Here is a 25,785-nt window from a genome sequence, read left to right on the forward strand (position 1 = left end):
CATTAAACAAGAGCGACAGCCCAGACTCCGAAGTCAGGCGGTCATCAGGGAAGCCCTCACCTGTACCCGGCAGTGGCCTCAGATATCCTGAAGCAAGGAGAGTTTTTTGCTTGTTTGCTTCCTTGCCCCTTTGATTTGTTCTTTCTCCCCTTCCCCTCCCCCTCCCGCTCCCCCTCCTCCCACCCCCCCAAATGTGCAAGACTTTCCATCCGCCTTTTCAGCTACCCCCGCAGAAGTCCACACCGGCGCGCCCCGTCCGCGGCAGCTTTGGCCACTCTGAGCGATGCACTTCGTTGCAATCCCAGACAATCATCATCATCCTAATTCACGAATCATATAAAATAAAATCAACCACGACAACGAGAGAGGAGGAAGGCGCGCAGATATTTCCCTCCAGGGACGGACTCACGGGGAAGAAAGCCGCAGGCGCGATCACTGTTGGGGTGGGTGGCTGGGGGGGGGGTGTTTGCAGCCCGCTCCCCAGGCAGTCCCAGGCAGCCCCCCCCGCGCGTTACCACGTCCTGCTGTAGAGCAGGTTGGGGTTGACCAGGCTGCTGCTGTAATCGAGGTTGGCTGTGTCCATCTGGGCCATGCCGCCGACCTGGCTGTGGAGGGAGGGGGGGCTGGGCGACATCTCCTCCAGCTCCGGGGCCTGGCTCAGCGAGCTGACCTGCTGGTGCGCGGCGCTGCTGGACGCCGGGAGCCCCCCGCTGGAGGCGCCCTGGGGCGCCGGCTGGTTGGGCGCCGCCGGGGTGCTGCTGGGGTTGCCCTGGCAGGGTTTCCCGTCCTTCACCAGCACCGGCACGGGTACCCGCCGCGGGGAGGGCGGCTGCTGGCACAGGCTGGTCTCCTGCTGGAGCTGCGGCGTGGCCTTATCCTTCGCCTGCCGCTTCATCTTGTAGCGGTGGTTCTGGAACCAGATCTTGACCTGCGTCGGGGTGAGGTGGATCAGGCTGGCCAGGTGCTCCCGCTCCGGCGCCGACAGGTACTTCTGCTGCTTAAACCGCCTCTCCAGCTCGTAGACCTGAGCCTGGGAGAACAGCACCCTCCTCTTCCGCCGGGGCGCCGCGTGGAGAGGGGCCATGGTCTTGGCCGCCTCGGCGATCCCGCTCAGGGTGCCCATGCCGGCCATGTTCATCCCGGCCGAGGGGCCCATGAACCTAGAGACTGAGCAGAGGGGAGGCTGAGAGCTAGGCCGGCCCGACGGGAGCCGCGAGCCCTGGCTCTGCGCTTGGCAGGGAGCAGGACGGACAGGGCAACCACATGCGGGCGCAGGGCCAGCTGGGCCTGGGGCAGGGCTGGCGGGAGGACCTGCCCCCCAGCCACCGGGTCTGAAACCTCGGCTGGATCGCAAGGGCGTGGGGTGCATCAGGGCAAGGGAAACAGCTGTATCTAATCCCCATAGGGCGCTGTCTGTCTGTCCCACAGACCCCTGTCTGTCTAGCCCCAGACCCCTCTAATGATCTAAATGCTAGCCTCTTACACCCCATCTATCCATCCCCATACACATCTATCTATCTGTCTATCCCCACACTCACTTCATCCATCCATCTATCCATCCCCATAAAACATCTGTCTCCACACACTCCATCCGTCCATCTATCCACCCCTAGACACATCTATCTATCTATCTATCTATCTATCTATCTATCTATCTATCTATCTATCTATCCCCACACACACTCCACCCATCCATCTCCATATCTATCTATCTCCACACACTCCATCTATCTATTTATGTCCCGCTTCTCTGGTCAATGCCTACCTCGCGTGATCTGGGGTAAGGACCTGTGGCTTCCCCAAGACAAGAAAGTCTCAGCCCGGGGGCTGTGGAGTACCCAGAGCCTCCAACCTTCTGCCTTTCCTGCCTCCCGGCAGAGCCCCCCCCCCAGCCCAGTGTCCCCGGCTCCCCGCCTGCGCCCCACTTACTTGTGGAGTACCTGGGGTCCGGGTTGGCCCCGTACCAGCCGCTGGCGGCTGCCGCCGCGCTGTTCCGCATGCTGTCGGGGTAGGCGGGCAGCTCGCCCATGTTGCTGAGCCCCCCGTTGCAGTAGCCCCCCACGGCGCTGTGGGGGAACTGGGAGACGCCGTGCGGCATGTGGTAGGCGCCGGCCGCCGCCCCGTTGTGGCCGCCCATGGCGTGTTGCTGCATGGCCGGGGCCGCCTGCGCGCCCTGCGCCTGGCGATAAGCCCCCAGCGGGGAGCCCAGGTGCCCGGCGCCCTCCAGCGCCCCGAACTTCTTGTAGCTCTCCTCCATGGGGCTCAGGATGTCGGTGACGGAGAAGGGCGTCGTGTGCTTGGGGCTCAGCGACATGGCTCGGCCGCCGGGCAGCGGGGGAGCTGGCGGGGGCTCAGCCCCGGGCGGCTGCCGGCTCCCCTCCGGCCGGCTGGCTGCGCCAAGAGAGGGGGGCTCCGGAGCGCGCCGGGGAGCCGAGCGCTCGCCGCGCAGGAGGCAGGAGGAGGGAGGCGAGCCCTGAGCTCTCTTATCTTGGGTTTATTTTAGTCCGGCGCCAGGTTTACGACAGACACTGGGGGGCGGAGCGACAGCCCCAAGGAGCCAACAACCGGCAGTGCCCAGGGGCGGAAATCCAGTTCGCTCCCCACTGCGCCCCTCACCTTGCGCCCCGCTCCAGCCCCTGCGCGCCCGGACAGGTCCCCGCGCAGCGCTGGGCTGCGGCGGGGCGGGCCGAGGGCGAGGGGGAACCCCCAGCCCGCTGCCTTCCCCCGCCCCGGGAAAGAGCCCGTTGGTTGGTCCCACCCCCCCGGTCTCCCTTCCACAAGCACCAAAAGGAGCTTAGGAGACGAGGTTACAAGGACCGTCCTCTGCCACTGTAGAGACACCTAATTTATGCGTCCTTGGGGCTCTTACGCATCGTTTGGTGGCAGCGGCGGGGCACTTCCCAATTAGCTCAAAGTATCAAAATCCAGAGGCCAGCGAGACTAAACCCTACCCCGAGACCCTCTCCTGTAAGTATTCTGCTTTTACTGGGGAGGGGGAGGCGCATTTCTGCCTAGGGCCCCCCGGTTTCCTCCTTTCTCGGAGCCCACGATCTGCGGGTGCCAGGGCGCGTTGTGGGAAAGGCTCAGTTTCACTTCTACGCCGCTAGGCGTTATAACGGAGAGCCGGCCTTCTCCGAGGCGTGTAAACCCCACCCCCTCCTCTCTCTGACTAAACCAGATCTCCCCCGGCTTTCCCGACCAGCGTCTCTCACCAAGGTGACTAAAGCATTTTAGTTTTGTTGAAGCCGTAAGAAAAGAAACACCCCAAAAGTCACTGAGAAGCCTCCAAGCGATGGATAATAAGCATCGGATTTGGGAACTCAAGCCAAATCTACAGAGTTAGGACTTAAGAGCAAGAATATGGCCAGCCACCACCACAACAAGCCCCAAACGCTCCTGGCTTAGAAATAACTCTCAGAAAAACCGCAGAGATTAGATTTGAAGCCAAGATTGTTTTTCTGGGAGGAGTGCTCTGAGAGATGAGTAACAATGCCGCGTCGGAACAAGACTGCGGAGGAAAATAGAGACCAGAGCCCTCACTCCAAGGGACAAGCCGCGATGTAAGTGTAGGAACAAGAAGGTATCAGATACTCCTCTGCCCATCCAAATCCAAGCTCTCAGGAGTGATATTAAACCAGCAGCTCTCCAAAGGTTCACCCAGCGGGATTTCCCTCTGGCTTGAACCAGATGTCTGTCTGGGTGCGTATTGGTCTTCAAAAGAGAAAATCCCTCGAACCGACTTGACCGTAAACACTTGAAAGATTACAACGCTTTACCCAGGGTGCCCGCAGGTCCCAGGGGGATAGATCGCCAGGCGCTGTATAAAGACCAACATTGTTCGTTTCTCTCCGGGCTCAGCTATTTTTTAGTGTTTCTTCCGCGTCTGTGTTACCTTCACGTACGCTTTGGTTTTACTCAAGAAAAGAGAGGCCAACAAGGGTAGCCTCCTACCCGCAGTATCCCGTCTGAAGATAGGGCTTTCCCTCATATCCCCCGGCCTCTGATACTTCCTCGGGTCCCAACTTGAGATCCCCAGGCCGTAACCCTCCCAGCGTGTGTTATAACGAAATCTGCCTGGCGGGTGGTGGAAACAGTGACCCGGGGTCACTTTCCAGAACCCGAACACTGATTAGCCCCTGTGGAAACGGACAAGGACGCCCCCGCTTTCAGTCCGCAGCTGCTGCGGGACAAACGTGCGGTGCGGGCTAATTCGGTGCCACCCCGGGCTGATTCTTTGAGGAGCGAGTGACTTTCATCTCTGGGAGTTGAAAACTCCGGGGGGTGGGTCGGGGGTTGGCTTTCTGCAGGCGAAGCAATGCCCTTCCCTCCTCCCCCCCCATTTAACGCGAACAGGGACAGGTCGCCGGAAAAGTTTTGCGTTGCGGACGAAATGAACTTTCGGACGGGAGCTGTCGGCTCAGCCCACTTGCCTGGCTTGACGGGCGTGGGGTTGCCCCTCGTCCTAACGCCACCTGCAGGAAGTCTAACCCACGGCTAGGAAATAAAACAACCCCCTAGCCCAGACTGTTCGCCCCTGGATCAGGATCCCACCGACTCAGCAACAAGCGGTTCTTGCTTGGGGTCCGCTCAGCGCTGCAGAGAGTCACCCTCTCAATGAAGCTTGTCAAGGACTGTGCCGGAAAAGCCCTGTCACCCAAGGCCCTGGAATTCACTTCACCGGGCTGTAGCCCACGGAAGCTTATGCCCAAACAAATGGGCTAGTCTCTAAGGTGCCACAAGTCCTCCTGGTCTTTTTTGCGGCTCCAGACTCTCGGAAACTTGGTTAATTACATAATTCTCCCGGTGGGAAGGCTGCTCGATGCACCTAGGAGAGCCAGGCAAGCCTCCAAAAACGCTAGGGATCAGGGCGGACTGCGGCTAAAGCAATCCCCAAACGGCTCTTAACGAATTGCCTAAATTGCAGCCCTAGCTCGGGCAGCTTTTACAACCCTCTCAGGCCAGCAGAGACTTTCTGTCATTTCGGTGCGGACTAGACAAATCCCGCCCAGGACATGCATCCCACAGCAAGGCTCTGTGCTGGGTCTGTCTCGACGAAGGGTCTGGTTTCTGTGTATATGGTAACTATCAAATGGTGTTTACATGAGAATGATCAAATGGTATTTACCTGTATATGCACAGAGAATATTGCTATGTGATGTCTAGAAAGTGGATGCAAGACTCTGTTTATTGCGCACAGGTCTGTGTAGTGTATAATTTATAGAACAAGTATGCATTTAACAGAGACTCTGGGGGGGTGTGTGGTCTCTATTCCATGTATACGCTTTCTATAAGGCACATATCAGCGCTACCGACCTGCACCGGGGTTTTTGAAGCAGATCGATTATTTGACACCGTTTCCCCCCCCCCCCTTCACGCCCCCTTCAGGCCCAGTTTGCGGCCCGCTCTGCTCTGCGAGGAGCGGGCACCGAGCTCACACACTGCACCGGCTCAGTGCAGAAGCGGTTGCGGGCGACACAAGGTCACATTTCGTCCGGATCGCCCCGCCAGGCTGTGCTCAGCGTGGTTGCAGGCGGCGGTGTTCAGGCGCGAGAGAGCAAGGAGCCCCAGGTGTAATGCATTCATCCCCCCAGGAGCTTTTCGCCTGCCTCCTCTGGTCATTAAGGGGGCACAAGACGTTTCCCAGGGTGTCCATGCACGTGCCGTATTTTGCAGGAGCAATCTGCAGTAGGGTTGCTGGCTGCAGGCAGGCCGCCTTCCCCAGACCTACGTCCTACCTATGGGAGCCCTTATCCCCCGGCTAGAGCAGGGTTCGTCCGGGTTCCTCTCCTGTCCCATTTGGTGAGCCCGCCGCTCCTTTCCCCTGGGCGGATCCTGGTCGGCTCTCCTCTTGCAAACAAATCACTGCCTTGGCAAAGCTCGCAGGGCCCGATCCTGCAGTCCTGCCCCCACCCCAAACTCCCACCGTCTCCAAGTGGGGACTTCGTGTGCGAAAGGGAAGCAGGAGCTGGGTTCACAGAAAGCCGAGGAAACCTTTCTTTGAGGGGAGCCGCAGAGAGAAGCCGCAGAGAAATCGGTGCGTGTGGGCTGTGGATGTGGGACATCCAGTCGGGCCCAATTTGGCATTTAATGCCACTTAGGTACAAATCAGCAACGGCATAAAAAAATGCAAGGGACAGAGACACTGGGAATGGGCTGGATCCTCCAGGTACAATTCCCATTGAGCAACATCTGCAGGATCGGGCCCACCAGCTGGAGCTGGTTGTTCCCCACACCTGATGTCTTGCCTCCAGTGCGTTCCCAGTCCCCTGCTGTTCTAAATGTCTTTCCCCTCTACAGATCGGTGTTTACTTTCCCACTCAAAAACGCTCCCCGGTTTCCTCCTTTTCTAATGAGCTGCACCATCCCAGGAGGGATTCCAGCTAACTAGGAAACCGGGGCCTCCTAACTGCTGCTCGAAAGCAGGAAAGGGAACCGATCTGACAGCCAGTTTGACTTTGCAACAGAGGAACCTGAAGTCCACACGGTGGGCTTCCCAGCCAGGACACACCCAAGCAATCTGGCAACACAATTTCCCTTGGGCTGAGTGATACTAATAGCCTGAACAACTGGGGAAGGGGGGTGGGGGGGCAGGGAGTGAAGAGATGAGTGCCACTGAAATCTGGAGATAAAACCAGTTTCAAGTTTGAAGCAGAGCTCGGGGATGTTTCCCTTAATAACCTGCTGGTGCCACGTGTCCCAATGGCAGCCCATCACCCGTGTGGACGCGGGTAGAATCAAAGGTTCGGGGGGGGGGGAACATTCCCTCTCCTAGCCCTCTGGGCGGGTCAGGTGATGGCCGGTGGTCGGAGACAGACTGTCATAGTCCAATGGGACCTGATGGCACCAAAGGCCTTAAAATGCCCCATTTTAGGGCAGAAGCAGCAGGGTGAGCTCTGGGGTCAGTCCTGCGGAGGGGAAGCAGAGGGATCGGGCCCCAAGGAGTTCAATGGAGCCGGGGCCAGGTTCAAGGGTGCTTCCAAGTTCCTGAAAAAAAGAGAAAAATGTCACCCGAAGGCAGCAGGGCTCGGTCCCTGCGCAGGGCACCTGCCCTGGATTCCCAGCCCGGGAGGCGGTTGTGGGGGGCGTTTCACATCAAGGGCATGACTAGAGCTGGGGAGAGCTGCCAGCGCCTTACCCGTCTTCAGCGGCCCTCCCCCAAACCCGCCTCAGCAGGTTGTCCCTTAAACCTACTAAGAAACCCCCCGCCCCGTATGGTCACACCCCTCTGCCCCCCCTCTGCCCCCCCCCAGCACAGCCAGGAGAAGCCAGCGAGCACGCGGCAGGGCTGAGCTGCAAACGCACGCCCCGCCTTAGGTGGATCCTCTCATTGATCTGAACGGGGCTACTCCCTTGAGTAAAGTTCCTTGTGCAGGATCCGGGCAGATGCTCTCCTGGGGAGTCCCCTTGTCTGCCCTGCTCAGAGCCACGCACACCCGCGTGTGCAGCAGGCAGCCGACAGCGCCGGCGCTGGCCGATGAAGCGAGTCAGACGCGTTGCAGGATCAGGGCCCTAGGGCAGCGTGTGCCCGTATTTCCACAACCACCCTCCTCCCTTCTTACTCCCACACACCCCCTGCCTAACCGGTCACACTCCCCGCAGGAGGGGCCGGGCTTCTTTGAACCTCTGTGGGGTAAAACAGAGTCATTCTCGAATGCTGTTAGCTTATAAAATGATTTAAAAACAATTCACCACAGCTACATTATTGGGCTTTTGGACTCATGCCCAGCTGTGCTATGCAGGCAGAAGGCCTTGGTCAGCTGGAGGACCTTAAGTGCCGGACCTATGACTAGAAGATCATCGCCCGGAACCGGTTTGACAGGTTGACCAAGATTCGTGGTAACCCTTGAATTTTGTCCTTAATATCCTGCCCCTGCCATGTGCCCCAGGGGCAGCCCATCCCCGTGTGAACGTGGGTAGAATCAAAGGTTCAGGGGTCGGTGAACCCTCTCCTAGCCAGCTGGGGAGCTAGTTGGATAGTCCGTTTCTCCAGACCCTATGGGTATGTCCGGGGGACACGCATGGTCGTCTGCCCTCATGCCCCTTGTGGATGAGTTTACCGGGTGAGGGATTGATGGTAGAGGCCACATGATGAGCTTTATGGTCTGCAGAGAAAGTGACAAATAATTAACTTGTCTTGGACCCCACTCAATGTCAACGCGGGTTTGATGTACCCTTAAGGCAATGGAGCCTTCTGAACTGGTTTCCTACAGGACATGGTGTGACCGTATCTGATTAAAATATGACCATGTGGCTCCTTGTTGCAACAAATCTTGTACACAATGTGGCATGTAAGATGTCTCTGAAAAGTTTATGATTCACTGAGTGTGATTATGCCAACTGTATGCATGTATCACTTTTGTATTTGAAGTTATGAATATTGGCTCTATACCTGGATTTCAAATGTTTGCTCCCGGGGTACACCCACAAAGTAGTTAGCCAGCACACCTTGGAGGGACTATTCAAATTGAGAAGCCCCTCTGCACTGAGTGGACTGTCCTGTAAACGTGCTGTTTGGGGTGCAGGTAATGGCTTCCTGCAATGACTGAGTGAAATTGGGCATGAACATGTGACTTGCCCATGTAACTCCAAATACCATCTCCTCACCTGTGATTCTTCACTAGCTGGGCTGAGGTTTTTGTTTGGAACAATGGGTTCCCGCCACATGGCAGAGGACATAATGGCCCTGGAAACCCGTCCATTTTGCCTCTATCCTGCCGAAGCCTCTGGACTATGAATTTATACTAATGGGAGCATTCTAACCAATGGACTGAGGGCCTTCCAATGATTTGGAAACAGCCAGAGACTTGACTTAAGCCAGAAGTTTAGTCCATCACTGCTATAAGCCTGGACCAAGAACTTCACAATTACTGTGTGTATTTGAGTCCTTTAACCAATTTTAACTCTCATCTTTCTTTCTTTCTTTCTTTCTTTCTTTCTTTCTTTCTTTCTTTCTTTCTTTCTTTCTTTCAATAAACTTTTAGATTTTAGATACTAAAGGACTGGCATCAGCGTGATTTTTGGGTAAGATCTAAGTTATATATTGACCTGGGTGTGTGGCTGGTCCTTTGGGATCAGAAGAACCTTTCAGTTGATGAGACTGGTTGTAAAGAACCACTCACCTTTAAATCCGGTGTTTTCGGTGGTAATACAAGGACCGGAATGCCAGAGGAAACTGCTTTTATGACTTTTTGTTAGCCAGTGTGGTGAAACAGAAGTTTACTTTTGTTGCTGGTTTCATATATCCTATGGGGGATTAGCCACCAGTCTTGGGGTGTATCTGCCATATTTCTCAGCAGTTTGTCCTGAATTTGGCATCCTCAGTTGTGACCCACTGAGGCACAGTTACACATGGAATTTGTGCTGCAGTGGAATTTCAGTGGTGTTTTAAAGACAGTCCATTTATGTCAATGTGGGCAGCCATAAACCATGACACAAATTGTGGAGGACTGCAAAATTACCCTAGAGGTCTTCGTGCCTTGAACATAGTTGATAAGAATGCTGTGGGTTGGCTTGGTCAGATTGCATGCACCAAATAAATAAATAAATAAGATCTTGTTCATTGCAAGTTGTATTAGCATTGTAGTGCTAAAAAGAACTAGATATGTTCATGGAGGATAGATCCTTCAATGGCTATTAGCTGGGATGGTGTCCCTAGCCTCTGTTTGCCAGAAGCTGGGAATGGGCGACAGGGGATGGATCACGTGATGATGACCTGTTCTGTTCATTCCCTCTGGGGCACCTGCTACTGTCCACTGTCAGCAGACAGGACACTGGGCTAGATGGACCTTTGGTCTGATCCAATATGGCTGTTCTCATGTTCTTATGCCTTGGACCAGAGTTGCAGTTCTTACTCAGGCCAAAGGCCCACTGGATTGAGAGTAAGGATTTCAGGATCAAGCTATATCTTATCGATGGATACAATAGTTCACCTGTAGATCTCAGTGATAGATTCTGACTGGTGATTTTGCGTTTATTTAGAGTAACAGCATGAACAATATATTGTTAATCATCGTCACCATCGCACCTAGTAGCCTGAGTCACAGACCTGGAACTATTGTGCTAAGTGTTGTACAAAAAAGACAACCCCTGCCCCAAAGAGCTTACAATGATAATAATCTACTCTCAGATAATATCGGGATGTCCGTAATAGGGTTCATGTAGCATTTCTTTATTGTACGTATTATATTAGCATCCACAGCATTCTGCTAAGCTCAGGGCCCCTTTGTACTAGGCACTGCATAAACACACAGCATGAGTGGATGCCCTGCCTCCAAGAGCCTACAATCTAAAGACACAAAAGCGGAAAGGGAGACTTACCTCGGGGACCACGCAGAGGTCGGCGGCAAAGCTGGGATTAGAACCTAGCTTTCCGACAGCCAGGCTAGTGCCCTAGCTGCTAGCCCACACTGACTTGGGGTGCAGCTGTTTTCATGAAGACAGGGAAAAGCCATCAACCATGTTTGGATGAAGAGTTTGGATTGCCCTGAATTGCTGAATCAGAGCTGAAGGGCTAGGTTAACAATATGATATGGGAGCGTCTTTGGAACCTTTTATTATCCGCTAAAAACAAAAAAATCAAAATCAAAACCAACCAAAGAAAATCTTTGACAATATTTAATACTAAGCTTGTACCAGTGCAGACTGTAAGGGCTTGATCCAAAACCCTTTGAAGTCGACAGAAAGATGCTCATTGTTTGCAACAGACTCTGCAAAAGTTTGAGGAACTAGATATTATGTATGAAAATACATCTTGGAACATTAATTCCAGAGGGCCTGAGCTTTCAAGCTTTACTAAAGCAAAACCAGAGTGGATTTAAGTTGCAGGTTCCTTTTTTAAAAAACAAAACAGACCAAAATTGTATTGATGTATTTACATGAGTGACATGCTACATACAGTCTTGAAGAGCAGGTCATTTTAATAATAGAACTACAAAGATAACTACCATAAAATAAAAAGAAAAGGAGTACTTGTGGCATCTTAGAGACTAACCAATTTATTTGAGCATGAGCTTTCGTGAGCTCGTGGCATCCGATGAAGTGAGCTGTAGCTCACGAAAGCTCATGCTCAAATAAATTGGTTAGTCTCTAAGGTGCCACAAGTACTCCTTTTCTTTTTGCGAATACAGACTAACACGGCTGTTACTCTGAAACCTACCATAAAATAAAATTTAAACCAGTGTGTAGCAGGGCAGTCACCCAGCTCCGGCTCTGAAAGGGTTAAAAGGCCAGCCCTTGGAGAGGGCTGGGGCAGAGCCAATAAGCAGAGGCTGGGAGGCAGCCAATCAGGGCCAGGCTGGGCCCTATAAAAGAGCTGCCGGGCCAGGAGGCAAATGGAGTCTCACTCCAGCCTGGGAGTGGGAAGGACCTAGCTGTCTGAAGGAGCAAGGGTACTTGAAGCTGAGCAGAGCTGGGAAAGGGCAAAAGGAGATAGGGAGCTCCAGCCTGGCAACTTCACAGGCTGAGGCCTCGGTAAAGGCCTAAGGAGGTATTGGGGCTGCAGAGGCGCAGCCCTGGGATAGGCAAAGGCAGCAAGTCCAACCCCCTTGCCAATGATGAGTGGCCATTACAGACTGCAGTCTGCCCCAGAGAAAGGGGGCTAGATGACTGGCAGTAGCCACTGAGGCGAGGTGGGCTTAGAGAGTTGGAGGTTCTCCTGGGAGGGGGAGACCCAGAGTGTGGGGGTACTGCTGTGGGCAGGCACCCCAAGGAAAGGGGCACCACGGTCCAGGAGGGACACGGGGGCCTGAGGCAGATGAGACACCAGCCAGCAGGAGGTGCTCTGAGGCTGGAAAGTGCTAATTCCTGGATGACAAGCAGGAGGTGCTGCAGAGGTGAGGGCTTGATCGGCTTCTACAGTATGATTTCTACAGTATGTTATTACCAAAGATATTTCAGAATATAAAAGTTTCCAGTTCACTTTAAAGACCAGTTAGTCCTTTAGGATGAAAGGGGAAGTGTCAAATTAACAATTCTGTCAACTCAGAATCCTCCTCAGTCTCAGCGATTGTGTCATCTTGACCATGATGACACAATTATTTTTGTATTTTTAAAATCTAAAAATAAGTATTTCTGCTCGTCTAAGCCCCAATGCAGCAAAGCAGTTAAGCAAATATATAACTTTAAATACCCCAAATGATCCTGCTGGCTTCAATGGGAAGGCTCACATGCTTCAAGTTAACGGTGGGCTTAAATTTTAGCAGGATTGGGGTACTAGTGAGCGTTGAACTTTAGCAGAAACAAATTGCAACTGGAGCACTTAATTTGACTGTAATGTTTCAAAAACTTAAATTTAAGAACCTGTGCTTGCATCCATCTTGCCCCCTAAAGAATCCTGAATGTTAACTTCCCCTGAAAGATCCCTTTTCCCCTTCTGATAGTCTATTTTTAAAACCGCCATCACCAACAGGTGGCAAAGCACGTGGAAAGGGCACGATACAATTCCTTTCCCATTGGCTATAAACATCTGCCAGAGCTCAGGCACCTGGAAGGTGATATGGATGCACAGCAGGGACTGGCAGAGCAAAGATATGGTCCAATATTCTCCCAAAAGACTTGGTGTCCAGTTCTGCCAGCTGTAACGTGAATGGTATCTAATAGAACTGCACGTGTAGTCAGGTACCGGTTGTGAGTAAGGGTCACATGGCTGAGCTCTTGGTAAAGAACTACCCATGTTCATACCCTCTAAAGCTATCAGCCTTGCAGACTGACGGTTCTAGATTTAGTCTCTCACGTTGCTTGTAGGATACATAAGAGGCCTGAGGAAACTCTCATTGCAGTCGGAGGGTGTCTCATTTCATCACATTTTTACGGGGTGCCAAGGTTCCTTCTCCACTCTGAACTCTAAGGTACAGATGTGGGGACCTGCATGAAAAACCCCCTAAGCTTATTTTTACCAGCTTAGGTTAAAACTTCCCCAAGGTACAAACTATTTTACCTTTTGTCCCTGGACCTTATTGCTGCCACCATCAAGCGTCTAACAAAAATAACAGGGAAAGAGCCCACTTGGAAATGTCTTTCCCTCCAGGCCTTACACTCCCTTTCCTGGGGAAGGCTTGATAAAAATCCTCACCAATTTGCATAGGTGAACACAGACCCAAACCCTTTGATCTTAAGAACAATGAAAAAGCAATCAGGTTCTTAAAAGAAGAAATTTAATTAAAGAAAAGGTAAAAGAATCACCTCTGTAAAATCAGGATGGAAAATACTTTGAAGGGTAATTAGATTCCAAACATAAAGAATCCCTCTAGGCAAAACCTTAAGTTACAAAGAGACACAAAAACAGGAATATATATTCCATGCAGCACAGCTTATTTTTATCAGCCATTTAAACAAAACAGAATCTAATGCATATCTAACTAGATTGCTTATTAACCCTTTACAGGAGTTCTGACCTGCATTCCTGCTCTGGTCCCGGCAAAAGCAACACACAGAGAACCTTTGTCCCCCCCGCCCAGCTTTGAAAGTATCTTGTCTCCTCATTGGTCATTTTGTTCAGGTGCCAGCGAGGTTATCCTAGCTTCTTAACCCTTTACAGGTGCAAGGGTTTTTCCTCTGGCCAGGAGGGATTTAAAGATGTTTACCCTTCCCTTTATATTTATGATGGGGGGGATTAAACTGTATAAAGTTGCTAAGGTATTTTCTCCGTGCTCTGGATTTAAACCAGTGTTGTACTTGTCACTAGCTGGCGACAGAGCCTTCAGAGGGCACACAGATATTTTAGGCCACTTTCTTATCTCCACCCCACCCTAGCCAGTCGGCTTTTCACGGGTGATGCTTTGCTGGCAATTTGTGCTTTTTAGGCACCATCAATTGCACAGGAGAAGTAAAGCTATTTAGCAACATGGAAACCACAAAACAGAAACACGCCCTCAGATGTTAACATATGCAATGAAAATCTAAGCTAGTCAGACTATGGGCCTGATCCAAAGCCCATCAAAGTCAATGGAAAGACTCTTTTACTTCAGTGATCTTGGGATGCTGTATCCCCAGGAATCACAATCCAGCTTTGGTTTCATTAGATTCATAGAATCTCAGGGCTGGAAGGGACCTCAGGAGGTCATCTAGTCCAACCCCCTGCTCGAAGCAGGACCAATCCCCAATTTTTGCCCCATCCCTAAATGGCCCCCTCAAGGATTGAACTCACAACCCTGGGTTTAGCAGGCCAATGCTCAAACCACTGAGCTATCCCTCCCCCACCCCCTTTTTCAAGTCATTAAAAGTGCATGGCCTCATCTGAGTGCTCATGGTTCCCACTGACATCGGTGCTCATCACCTAGATGAAAATCAGGCCATTGCCTCAGTGGTCTCTGTAGCCCCACCAGCTGTGATGTCGTCTCTGAAGGCTGTGCTCGTACTCCCTCTTCTGTCTATCCATTGTCTCTTAAATTTTGACTGTAATCCCCTGAGGGCAGGGACTGTTTTTTGTTCTGTTTATGTACAGCACCTAGCACAGTGAAGTCCCGGCCCATGACTGCAGTTCCTAAGTACTATGGTACTATCATAGAATATCAGGGTTGGAAGGGACCCCTGAAGGTCATCTAGTCCAACCCCCTTCTCAAAGCAGGACCAATCCCCAACTAAATCATCCCAGCCAGGGCTTCGTCAAGCCTGACCTTAAAAACTTCTAAGGAAGGAGATTCTACCATCTCCCTAGGCAACGCATTCCAGTGTTTCACCACCCTCCTAGTGAAAAAGTTTTTTCCTAATATCCAACCTAAACCTCCCCCACTGCAACTTGAGACCATTACTCCCTGTCCTGTTCTCTTCTACCACTGAGAACAGTCTAGATCCATCCTCTTTGGAACCCCCTTTCAGGTACTTGAAAGCAGCTATCAAATCCCCCTCATTCTTCTTTTCCGCAGATTAAACAATCCCAGGTCCCTCAGCCTCTCCTCATAAGTCATGTGTTCCAGTCCCCTAATCATTTTTGTTGCCCTCCACTGGATGCCTTCCAATTTTTTTCACATCCTTCTTGTAGTGTGGGGCCCATGACTGGACACAGTACTCCAGATGAGGCCTCACCAATGTCAAATAGAGGGGAATGATCACGTCCCTCAATCTGCTGGCAATGCCCCCACTTATACATCCCAAAATGCCATTGGCCTTCTTGGCAACAAGGGCACACTGTTGACTCATATCCAGCTTCTCGTCCACTGTCACCCCTAGGTCCTTTTCTGCAGAACTGCTGCCTAGCCATTCGATCCCTAGTCTGTAGCAGTACATGGGATTCTTCCGTCCTAAGTGCAGGACTCTGCACTTGTCCTTGTTGAACCTCATCAGATTTCTTTTGGCCTAATCCTCTAATTTGTCTAGGGCCCTCCAACATATCTACCTCTCCTCCCAGTTTAGTGTCATCTGCAAACTTGCTGAGGGTGCAATCCACACCATCCTCCAGATCATTAATGAAGATATTGAACAAAACCAGCCCCAGGACCGACCCTTGGGGCACTCCACTGGATACCGGCTGCCAGCTAGACATGGAGCCATCAGTCACTACCTGTTGAGCCCGACAATCTAGCCAGCTTTCTATCCACCTTATCGTCCATTCATCCAGCCCATTCTACTTGAACTTGCTGGCAAGAATGCTGTGGGAGACCGTGTCAAAAGCTTTGCTAAAGTCAAGGAACAACACGTCCACCGCTTTCCCCTCATCCACAGAGCCAGTTATCTCTTTATAGAAGGCAATTAGATTAGTCAGGCATGACTTGCCCTTGGTGAATCCATGCTGACTGTTCCTGATCACTTTCCTCTCCTTTAAGTGCTTCAGAATTGATTCCTTGAGGACCTGCTCCATGATTTTTCCAGGGACTGAGGTGAGGCTGACTGGCCTGTAGTTCCCAGGATCCTCCTCCTTCCCTTTGTAAAGATGGGCACTACATTAACCTTTTTCCAGTCGTCCGGGACTTCCCCGGCTCGCCATGAGTTTTCAAAGATAATGGCCAATGGCTCTGCAATCACAGCCGCCAACTCCTTTAGCACTCTCAGATGCAGCGCATCCGGCCCCATGGACTTGTGCTCATCCAGCTTTTCTAAATAGTCCGGAACCACTTCTTTCTCCACAGAGGGCTGGTCACCTCCTCCCCATGCTGTGCTGCCCAGTGCAGCAGTCTGGGAGCTGACCTTGTTTGTGAAGACAGAGGCAAAAAAAGCATTGAGTACATTAGCTTTTTCCACATCATCAGTCACTAGGTTGTCTCCCCCATTCAGTAAGGGGCCCACACTTTCCTTGACTTCCTTCTTGTTGCTAACATACCTGAAGAAACCCTTCTTGTTACTCTTACCATTGCTTGGCCTTCCTGATTTCACTCCTGCATGCCCGAGCAATATTTTTATACTCTTCCCTGGTCATTTGTCCAATCTTCGACTTCCTGTAAGCTTCTTTTTTGTGTTTTAAGATCAGCAAGGATTTCACTGTTAAGCCAAACTGGTTGCCTGCCATATTTACTATTCTTTCTACACATCGGGATGGTTTGTCCCTTTAACCTCAATAAGGATTCTTTAAAATACAGCCAGCTCTCCTGGACTCCTTTCCCCCTCATGTTATTCTCCCAAGGGATCCTGTCCATCAGTTCCCTGAGGGAGTCAAAGTGAATGGCATTTAGGCATGCTGCAAACCCTACACATAATAATTTAAAAACAATAATAGCCCCCAGTAGTGACATCCTCAGAAGAAGGCAAGACCTTAGGCCATGGATGGCAAGTGCTTTGGTATGGCAGCTTTCAATGAGAATTGCGTCCATAGACTGCTGGGCTGGGCCTACATGATATGGTCAATATAGCCAGGTGATAGCATTTGAATGGAAAGGAGAGAGTTGCATATTCCGTAGGCAAAAGCCCTCAATGGTTGATTGAAAAGAAGCATTTGCAAAGCCTTTGAACGAGTGTGGCATTGAAAACTACTTGAGGTAACGACTATATAAAACCACAATGGGACTGGTGTCGATCAGCACGACTGCATGGCTGGCTGTGGGGTTGTGCTGCTTTACACCAGAGGAGACGAGGCAATGGCCCAGTGCCGTCTGTCCTCTTAGGAAAGCTGCTCCTACTTACAGGGTAACAAGCCCTTCACACGGCCTTGCCACATGCTGGGAAGCAGGCCAGGGCAGATCGTTTATTTTGGCAGCGTATTGTGCTGGGAAGCATCAAGGCCTAAGAACTGTCTGATGTCTTCAGAGGGCCCATGCACGTTCACTCCCCGACCACCGAGTTCTGAACAACCTGGGTCAAGCTCATCTGTGGAAGAACACTGCTGGAATCAGGGATCCCGTTGCTGCCACGTGGCAGCATTAAATATTTGTTTGGATTACAGTACTGCCCAGAGCCCTCGCCCAAGATCAGAGCTCTGTTATGCTCAGCATGGTGCAAACACAGAGACACGCCCTGCTCTGAAGCAGGGGGGCAACCTGAATTTTCCTGAGGGAGCCCAGACACAGGCCTCCCCTGCACTGCCCCCAGTCCCACACATTTTCCCTTTTGTGCTCCCACTCTGCTGACTCTGCACCCAGCCCTGCACTCTTTTTCCCCTTGGCCCCAGCTCCACATACACTGTCTGCCTGCTGCCCCCTACCCAGCCCCAAGCTCTTACCTGGAGAGGTGTCAGGCTGAAGGGCAGTATCCCCAGCAGGGGCCAGGCAGTGCTGGGAGCCTCAGACCCCATCCTCCCTCTGCATCCCCAGGAAGCAGAGCCAGTCTGCCCACTGCCTGGGTACTGGGGGTTCCAGCTTCACTTCTCCCAGGGTTCTGAGGGTGGCCGGTGCCCATGGGCACTGGAAGGACTGCCAAGGTGGTGGTGGGGTGCCAAGCAGTCTCATGGGGTCAGAATGCTGCTCAAATTTGGCCCAGCTACCCTTCCATCATGACAGAAGGGCCGCTGGGCCAAATTGGAGTGAGTGGCATTGGCACCTTGCACATGGGGTTGCAGGGTCACTCAAGGCAGCATGGAAAACTTAAGTTGCTCCAGAATTCAGCAACCCCCTTATAAAGTAGTATATCTAGGCCGGGGCACATAACCCCAGTGCTCTGGGATCTGCACTGGCTGCTTATCTGGGTGGTAGTTAAGGTGTCTTTTTGCTTACTTGGAAAAGGATCCTGCCAGAGGTAGCTGCCCAAATGCTTTCACTTTCAATGGGAGATGGGTGCCTAACTCCTTGGGTGACATCCCAGCCGGGATCCTAGAGCTGGTGTCCTCCCCAATTTAAAAAAAGGGGTGGCTGGCAGTAGAGTAGACCTGGGAAAGACTCTGAGCTTTGGAATTCCTTTCCTTGCTTGGCCATTTGCTGAATCTTCCAGGCATGCTGCAAAGCCTAAGTGCTTAGGCTCACATTTTTGATCTTGGGGGCATAACATTAGGCTCCTGCAACCATGTTTAGGCATCTAAATAAAAAGGCCATAACAGTTAACAGGACTGGCATGTGCTAAGCATCTTTATAAAGCAGGCTGCTTGAATTTAGATGCCTAAAGATGGATGCAGCTTTGATAATGTTGATCCTGGGTGCCAGGGAGGGAAGAGGTTTGTGGGGGAGAGGTGCTCTGCTAAGTGTGTGACTCGTCTACATGGCAACTTACAGTACTGCAAGCTGGAGGCTGAAACTACAGTGCACCAGTTTGCCATGCACGAATGTCCCACGGGGACAACACAGGGCACAGCTTAGCATATTACTGCTTCCAAGTGCGTGGCACCAAGCTGCATTCTGGGACTGTCACTGTGCCATAGCGGTGGTGTGACAGGGTGCTAAGCAAAAAACTGCTTAGCCAACCCTCTGTCACTCCAGCTCTAATTAAGGGAGGTGAATTGGAGCTGCGTGGGTCATCTGGCCCTGATTGGGGAAGCTGGAACAAGCTGGGGCTGGATAAGAGCCCCAAGGGAAGGAAGCCAGGGGGAAGAAGCTGAAAAGAGGAAAGCTGCACTAGAGGAAAGGCAGTGAGGGGAAGTGAAGAGAGCGAGCTTGCCCCATCTCCCCTGCTGGTGGACTGTAAGAAGGGGACTATGTATGGTGGAAAGGTGGTGGGAACACAACCGGTAAATAAAAGCACCAGATGAGCACTGCACCAAGGTCTCTCTTGGTGTGACTTTCTCAGCCCAGCGGGGGCAGGAGCCAGGTGGCCCCTGCGGGGACCCTGTTACAGGCGGCCACACGGGACGTTACTGTGTGGCAAGCGGGTGCACTGTAGATTCACACAAACTTACCGTGGAGACAAGCCCTTAGTTTTATAGAAGTGGGTTAGCTGCTGTTTTTTGCTTGACTAAGTGCATTTTTCATTTGTTTCAGAGTAACAGCCGTGTTAGTCTGTATTCACAAAAAGAAAAGGAGGACTTGTGGCAGCTTAGAGACTAACCAATTTATTTGAGCATAAGCTTTCGTGAGCTACAGCTAACTTTATCGGATGCATACCGTGGAAAATACAGAAGATGTTCTTATACATACAAACCATGAAAAAATGGGTGTTTACCACTGCAAAAGGTTTTCTCTCCCCCCACCCCACTCTCCTGCTGGTAATAGCTTATCTAAAGTGATCACTCTCCTTACAATGTGCATGATAAACACCCATTTTTTCATGGTTTGTATGTATCATACACATTGTAAGGAGAGTGATCACTTTAGATAAACTATTACCAGCAGGAGAGTGGGGTGGGGGGAGAGAAAACCTTTTGCAGTGGTAAACACCCATTTTTTCATGGTTTGTATGTATAAGAACATCTTCTGTATTTTCCACGGTATGCATCCGATGAAGTGAGCTGTAGCTCACGAAAGCTCATGCTCAAATAAATTGGTAGTCTCTAAGCTGCCACAAGTACTCCTTTTCTTTTTTCATTTGTGTTCAAGTTAATTGGAGTTTTAGATAGGCACTGTGTGATACAAACCCCACACTGGGATGGAAGGGGTTAAAGGGCAGTACTGGGTCCAGCTAGCCCTGCCCCTCCATCCCTGCGGAGCATGCTCCAGCTGGAGACAAGGTTGAAAAGGGAGCAACCCAGCTCAGAAGGGAGAAGGCTGGAGAGGACAGACCTCCCCTGCAGGCTCCTGCCAAAAGAGGTGAAGGGTGCCTCCCAGAAGTACCAGGACTGGAGCAGGTCCTCAAAGAATCAATCCTGATGCACTTGAATGAGAGGAAAGTGATCAGGAACAGCCAGCATGGATTCACCAAGGGAAGGTCATGCCTGACTAATCTAATTGCCTTTTATGATGAGATTACTGGTTTTGTGGATGAAGGGAAAGCAGTGGATGTATTGTTTCTTGACTTTAGCAAAGCTTTTGACACAGTCTCCCACAGTATTCTTGTCAGCAAGTTAAGGAAGTACGGGCTGGATGAATGCTCTATAAGGTGGGTAGAAAGCTGGCTAGATTGTCGGGCTCAACGGGTAGTGATCAATGGCTCCATGTCTAGTTGGCAGCCGGTATCAAGTGGAGTGCCCCAAGGGTCGGTCCTGGGGCCGGTTTTGTTCAATATCTTCATAAATGATCTGGAGGATGGTGTGGATTGCACTCTCAGCAAATTTGCGGATGATACTAAACTGGGAGGAGTGGTAGATACGCTGGAGGGGAGGGATAGGATACAGAAGGACCTAGACAAATTGGAGGATTGGGCCAAAAGAAATCTGATGAGGTTCAATAAGGATAAGTGCAGGGTCCTGCACTTAGGACGAAAGAATCCAATGCACCGCTACAGACTAGGGACCGAATGGCTAGGCAGCAGTTCTGCGGAAAAGGACCTAGGGGTGACAGTGGACGAGAAGCTGGATATGAGTCAGCAGTGTGCCCTTGTTGCCAAGAAGGCCAATGGCATTTTGGGATGTATAAGTAGGGGCATAGCGAGCAGATCGAGGGACGTGATCGTCCCCCTCTATTCGACATTGGGAGGCCTCATCTGGAGTACTGTGTCCAGTTTTGGGCCCCACACTACAAGAAGGATGTGGATAAATTGGAGAGAGTCCAGCGAAGGGCAACAAAAATGATTAGGGGTCTGGAACACATGACTTATGAGGAGAGGCTGAGGGAGCTGGGATTGTTTAGCCTGCAGAAGAGAAGAATGAGGGGGGATTTGATAGCTGCTTTCAACTGCCTGAAAGGGGGTTCCAAAGAGGATGGCTCTAGACTGTTCTCAGTGGTAGAAGAGGACAGGACAGGGAGTAATGGTCTCAAGTTGCAGTGGGGGAGGTTTAGGTTGGATATTAGGAAAAAACTTTTTCACTAGGAGGGTGGTGAAACACTGGAATGCGTTGCCTAGGGAGATGGTAGAATCTCCTTCCTTAGAAGTTTTTAAGGTCAGGCTTGACGAAGCCCTGGCTGGGATGATTTAGTTGGGGATTGGTCCTGCTTCGAGCAGGGGGTTGGACTAGATGACCTCCAGGGGTCCCTTCCAACCCTGATATTCTATGATTCTATGACTGTATGCTGAGCCCAGCTGTGGCTGATGGTTTGGTTTCCTTTTTCTGGGACCAGAAGTGGAGGGAGTGACCCACGGAGGGTAACTCACGGGGTCCGACCCCTTCTCCCTCCAGGGGTCAACATTGCTGACCCTCCTAGGGGCCCTGGGTCAGAGCCTGGTGGAGTGGGCAGCCTGGGTTCCTTTACCACTACCCCATGACTGAGTGGACGCTAACCATTAGGCCACCCAACCCACCGAGGATCCTACTACACACCTTTTTGTAGGTATTAATATAAATCCAAACAACTGAATAAAAATTAGAGCTGGCCAAAAAATGGAAATTCTGTCCAGGGGGGAAATCCAAGATCTTGAAATTTTGTTTAATCCAGAATTGAGATGAAAAATCAAGGAAATATTGTAAAAATATTCCATTTTGGCCTTTTTTGAGTTTTGATAAGGTCAACACAATGTGTTAGGATAAGATTGAAAGGCTTCATTTTGACTGTCATTTGTATTATATATTAAGATTGAAAGGCTTCATTTTATCAGAATGAGTATTTTTGATTTTTCATCAACCATTTAGACAAAATCAATACATTCCCATGAAATAGCTGAATTTTTAGTCAAATCAACATTTTCTGAGGGAAAAATGTTTTGTCTGAAAATTTTGACCTCCTCTAATAAAAATCATTTGACTAGTGTGGCAGAAGTTTCACAAAATCTGAATCATTCTCGTAATCAGAATTCATAAGGTTTTATGACATTAAATGCACACAAATAGATTGTTTCTTTTGAAGTTCATAAAGACTGAATTGTGAAATGTGATTCCAAAGAATAGGAACACTAAACAACCAAACAGCAAGTCAACTACTAGATTTGAATTCTCTGAATTATCATTGCATCTTTAAGTATTGCACATGTCATGTGAAAGATCACTTTGAATTAAAGATATGTTTGGGAGGACATTTATTTCACCCATCAGCTTGGCCTTCTGATCACAGTGGTGGATTATGGTTGTTCTTGCTATTTTTGCCTTTGTCTATTACAGTAAAGCTACTGACCTTGCAAGATGCAATTGACATATGGATAAAAGCTGAATTCTTTTTTAAATATTCCAGTATATATGATGATTTCTTCCTGTGGCAGTGATCTGAAAAGTGATAGTGCTTATTGTTGAGTTACAGTGTTATGAGCTGTTTGCCTCGATTTAGCTGTTACCAACAATTTGCAGAGATTGAAAGAGGCTTTGAAATGGAGGCTTAGGAACTGCTTTCAAAAGACATCAGTAGATTGAAAAGAAACCTGGGGTTTTCTGTGTTCACTGAAATCATTTTCACACACAACCCAGATTTAGTAGTTACAAGTGTTACTTAATGACCCTGTTCATGAAAGACAAAATGTTGTCATAAAGACATTCCTCTTTTGGGTCACAGATATTTAATGTCTGAGTCAGTGTGTACTGCAAGCCCATATCAAAAGGAGAAATCAAGTACTTAGCAGCAGGCAGGTATTTATTGATTGCACATTTGCTCTAGGAAACCATATACCACCCAAAGAAAGGCCTTTCTGGACCAACAGGAAAGCATTCTTAAATTCACAAATAGAATTACCCTTTTCTTGCCTTAATAAAGTGGCATTAGCTTTCTTCTGGTAGTTTCTCTGGGGGGGGTCTATCTGCTGCTTTTTTAAGGCCTGGTACAAAACCCACTAAAGTAAATTTTTACATCTTCTGGGAGGCGTGAACACCAGAGCCAGTATTCCAGCAACTGCTGTATACAGAGGCAATATTACTGCCTTATTCCTGCTTGCTCTTGGTTATACATCCCAGGCTCACATTAGCCCTCTTAACCACTTCAAGGCCCTGGGAGCGCGTGGTCACTTGGTTATCCACTATTTCACCTAAGTCCTTTTCAGAGCACTTTCCAGGATGCAGTCCCCCATCTTACAAGCATAACCTATACTCTTTATCTCTAGAAGTAGAGATCTAGCATATGGCTTCATGAAAATACATGTTCAAATGAGCCCACCTTACCAAGCTCTGTATAATTGACCTGTCCTTGTAATTATTTACCATTTGATCAATTTTTGACCAATCTCAAAGCATTACCAGCAATGACTTTGTTTCCTTCCACATCATCAATAAAGACATTTAGTACTGGGCCAAGAACAACTCTCTCTGGAACCCCTCTAGAAACAAGCCATGGGCTGATGACTCCCCATTTACAATTACTTGGTGAGATCAATTTTTAATCCATGTACTATAGGTTACATGGATTTTAGATAGTACTAGTTTTGTAGTCAGAATGCCATGCTTTACAGAAGTCTGAGTACATTATATCAACACTGTTACCTTTATTAAACAAATTATAATCTCATCGTATGACATCAAGTTTGTTTGATAAGACTTATTTCCCATAAAGCCATGTTAATTGGCATTAATTATGCTATCATCTTTTATTTCTTTATTAATTGCATCCCCATCAGCCTTTCTATGGGTTTGCCTGGAACTGATGTCAGACTGAGGCCATTCTGTTCGCAGTTTTCAAATATTGGCAGAACTTTGGATTGTTTCTCAGTAATATGGAACTTCCCCACTGTTTCAAGGTTTGCTAAAAAGGCCGCACCAATGATTTAGAGAGCAACTTAGCCACCTCTGGGTGAAAGTTACCTGGGCCTGATGATTTAAAAATGTTTAATAGTTGCTGTTTTAACATCCTCTCTGGTTACTGATGGAATAAAAAGTACATCCCAAGGTAGACTACCTCATTCAGTGTCTTTGTAAATACACAACAGAAATATCTGTTAAGCACTTCTGCCTTTTACTTGTTTTCTGCATCTTTATTGAAGATTATACCATCCATATCTAGTTGACCTAACTGACCTATCCCATTGTAAGGATTCCTTTTTACTGTCTATGACAGGGTGGACTAGGTCCGGAGGTGCCCTGCTGGAGCCCTTGTGCCCCTGCATCACTCTGCCCCAGAGTAGAGCAGTGAGGAGTCCTCCAGGCAACCTAGAGTGGCTGCAGAGGAGCAGCCAATCAGAGGGACTGCTGGAGTGGCCAATAAAGGGCTAGATAAAAGGCAGGCAGCAGAGCAGGGCCTTCAGTTGCTGTGTGGAGCTTGATGAGGGAGGACTGGGTGCTTGGCTGGCTAGATGAACAGCAGGACCATGGACAGCTCACTGCACAGAACTCATCAGGCTGAACAGAGCCCAATGAAGGCTACCAAAGACCAGGTGCCTGGCTGGCTGGATAGAATAGCAGCAGGACCATGAAAAGGTCAGCATGGGAAGGCTGAGGCTGGGGGGGACCAAGCACAGAACCTGGCCAGACCAGATGAGGGTACCAAGATGGGTCCTGCTGGTCTGGTTGTAGACTGAGCCCAGGGAGGGCTGCTGAAAAGGACACTAGTTGTGGGTACTGAGATGGGCCCTGGCTGGGTGGTTGAAGAAGACAGTGCCTCTAGGAAGCCTAAAAGCTACAGCCCCATATCAGGGCAGTGATAAGAATTCAGGACTGTATACCCTGGAAGGGGAGACTGCTTATGTAGCTTGGCCGGAGGGCTGAGTCACTGAAGACCCACCAAGAGAACCATCGGGTGCTCGTGAGAGGTGGGTGCCACCCTGAGATAAGAACTAAAATGAAAAGCAAGCTCACACCGAAGCAACCAAAGGGGGCCGCCTGTGAGAGGTGGGTGCAGCCCCTGAAAAGAACTGTGATTGCATGTACATCGGCCAACAAAAGGGGGCACTCGCAAGAGATGGGTGCCGACTCCATTACGCTGTTCTTAACCTTACTGGCTGGAGATTTTTCATTGAGACCTTCAGCTAATCTTATCAATTGTCTATAGCTCTTCACTCCTAATTTATGGTCATTGCTATTAAGTTACCCTTCTTCCATTTGTTCTATATAGTTCTTTTACTTTTTTTTAATTGCAGCTTTCATTTCCATTCTTGGTCAGGATGGTATTTTTAAATGAAGAAGTCTTCTTTCATGATTATGGAATTGTGAGGGGTTTTTCTGGGCAGCTAAAAGTTTTCTTAAAGAACTTCCAATTATCATTGATGTTTTTTGTTTAAAATTTTCTACCCAACCAAGTAATTTTGTTCATAGCTGAAAACAATTATTGAAAATTGGTCTCTGTGTGTGCACAAACACACATTCTGATCTGAACTGCATTCTGTTTGCACATAATGAAAGTAATTAGATCCCAATCACTTGTACCATGGCAGCCACTAAAACTGAGTTCAGTGATCAATTCATCTTTTCAGAAAGAGGTCTAAATGTAGAATTACTCTGAGTTGGGTTTCAGAGTAGCAGCCGCGTTAGTCTGTATTCGCAAAAAGAACAGGAGGACTTGTGGCACCTTAGAGACTAACAGATTTATTTGAGCATAAGCTTTCGTCAGCTACAGCTCA

General features: G+C 49.8%; 1 protein-coding gene across 1 annotated transcript; it reads right to left on the reverse strand.

Annotated features, from left to right (window-relative positions):
- Positions 1-511: 511 nt before the first annotated feature.
- Positions 512-2,314, reverse strand: NKX2-4 (NK2 homeobox 4). The gene is made up of 3 exons (XM_077812073.1): positions 1,930-2,314; positions 719-1,167; positions 512-652 (listed from the first exon to the last, which is right to left on the reverse strand). Exons 1-3 carry the CDS (start codon positions 2,312-2,314, stop codon positions 512-514), a joined length of 975 nt encoding a protein of 324 aa, XP_077668199.1.
- Between the last annotated feature and the right edge of the window lie 23,471 nt (positions 2,315-25,785).

Source organism: Eretmochelys imbricata, chromosome 3 (genome assembly GCF_965152235.1).
Source record: "Eretmochelys imbricata isolate rEreImb1 chromosome 3, rEreImb1.hap1, whole genome shotgun sequence".
In the NCBI taxonomy this organism is placed as follows: Eukaryota; Metazoa; Chordata; order Testudines; family Cheloniidae; genus Eretmochelys; species Eretmochelys imbricata.

Excerpts from the sequence above, each read along its gene's own strand:
- NKX2-4 (XM_077812073.1), bottom strand. The coding sequence starts at position 2,314 with ATGTCGCTGAGCCCCAAGCACACGACGCCCTTCTCCGTCACCGACATC. Across the intron at positions 1,168-1,929 it reads GGACCCCAGGTACTCCACAA|TCTCTAGGTTCATGGGCCCC; the intron begins GTAAGTGGGGCG and ends CCCTCTGCTCAG. Across the intron at positions 653-718 it reads ACCAGCCGGCGCCCCAGGGC|GCCCCGGAGCTGGAGGAGAT; the intron begins GCCTCCAGCGGG and ends TCGCTGAGCCAG.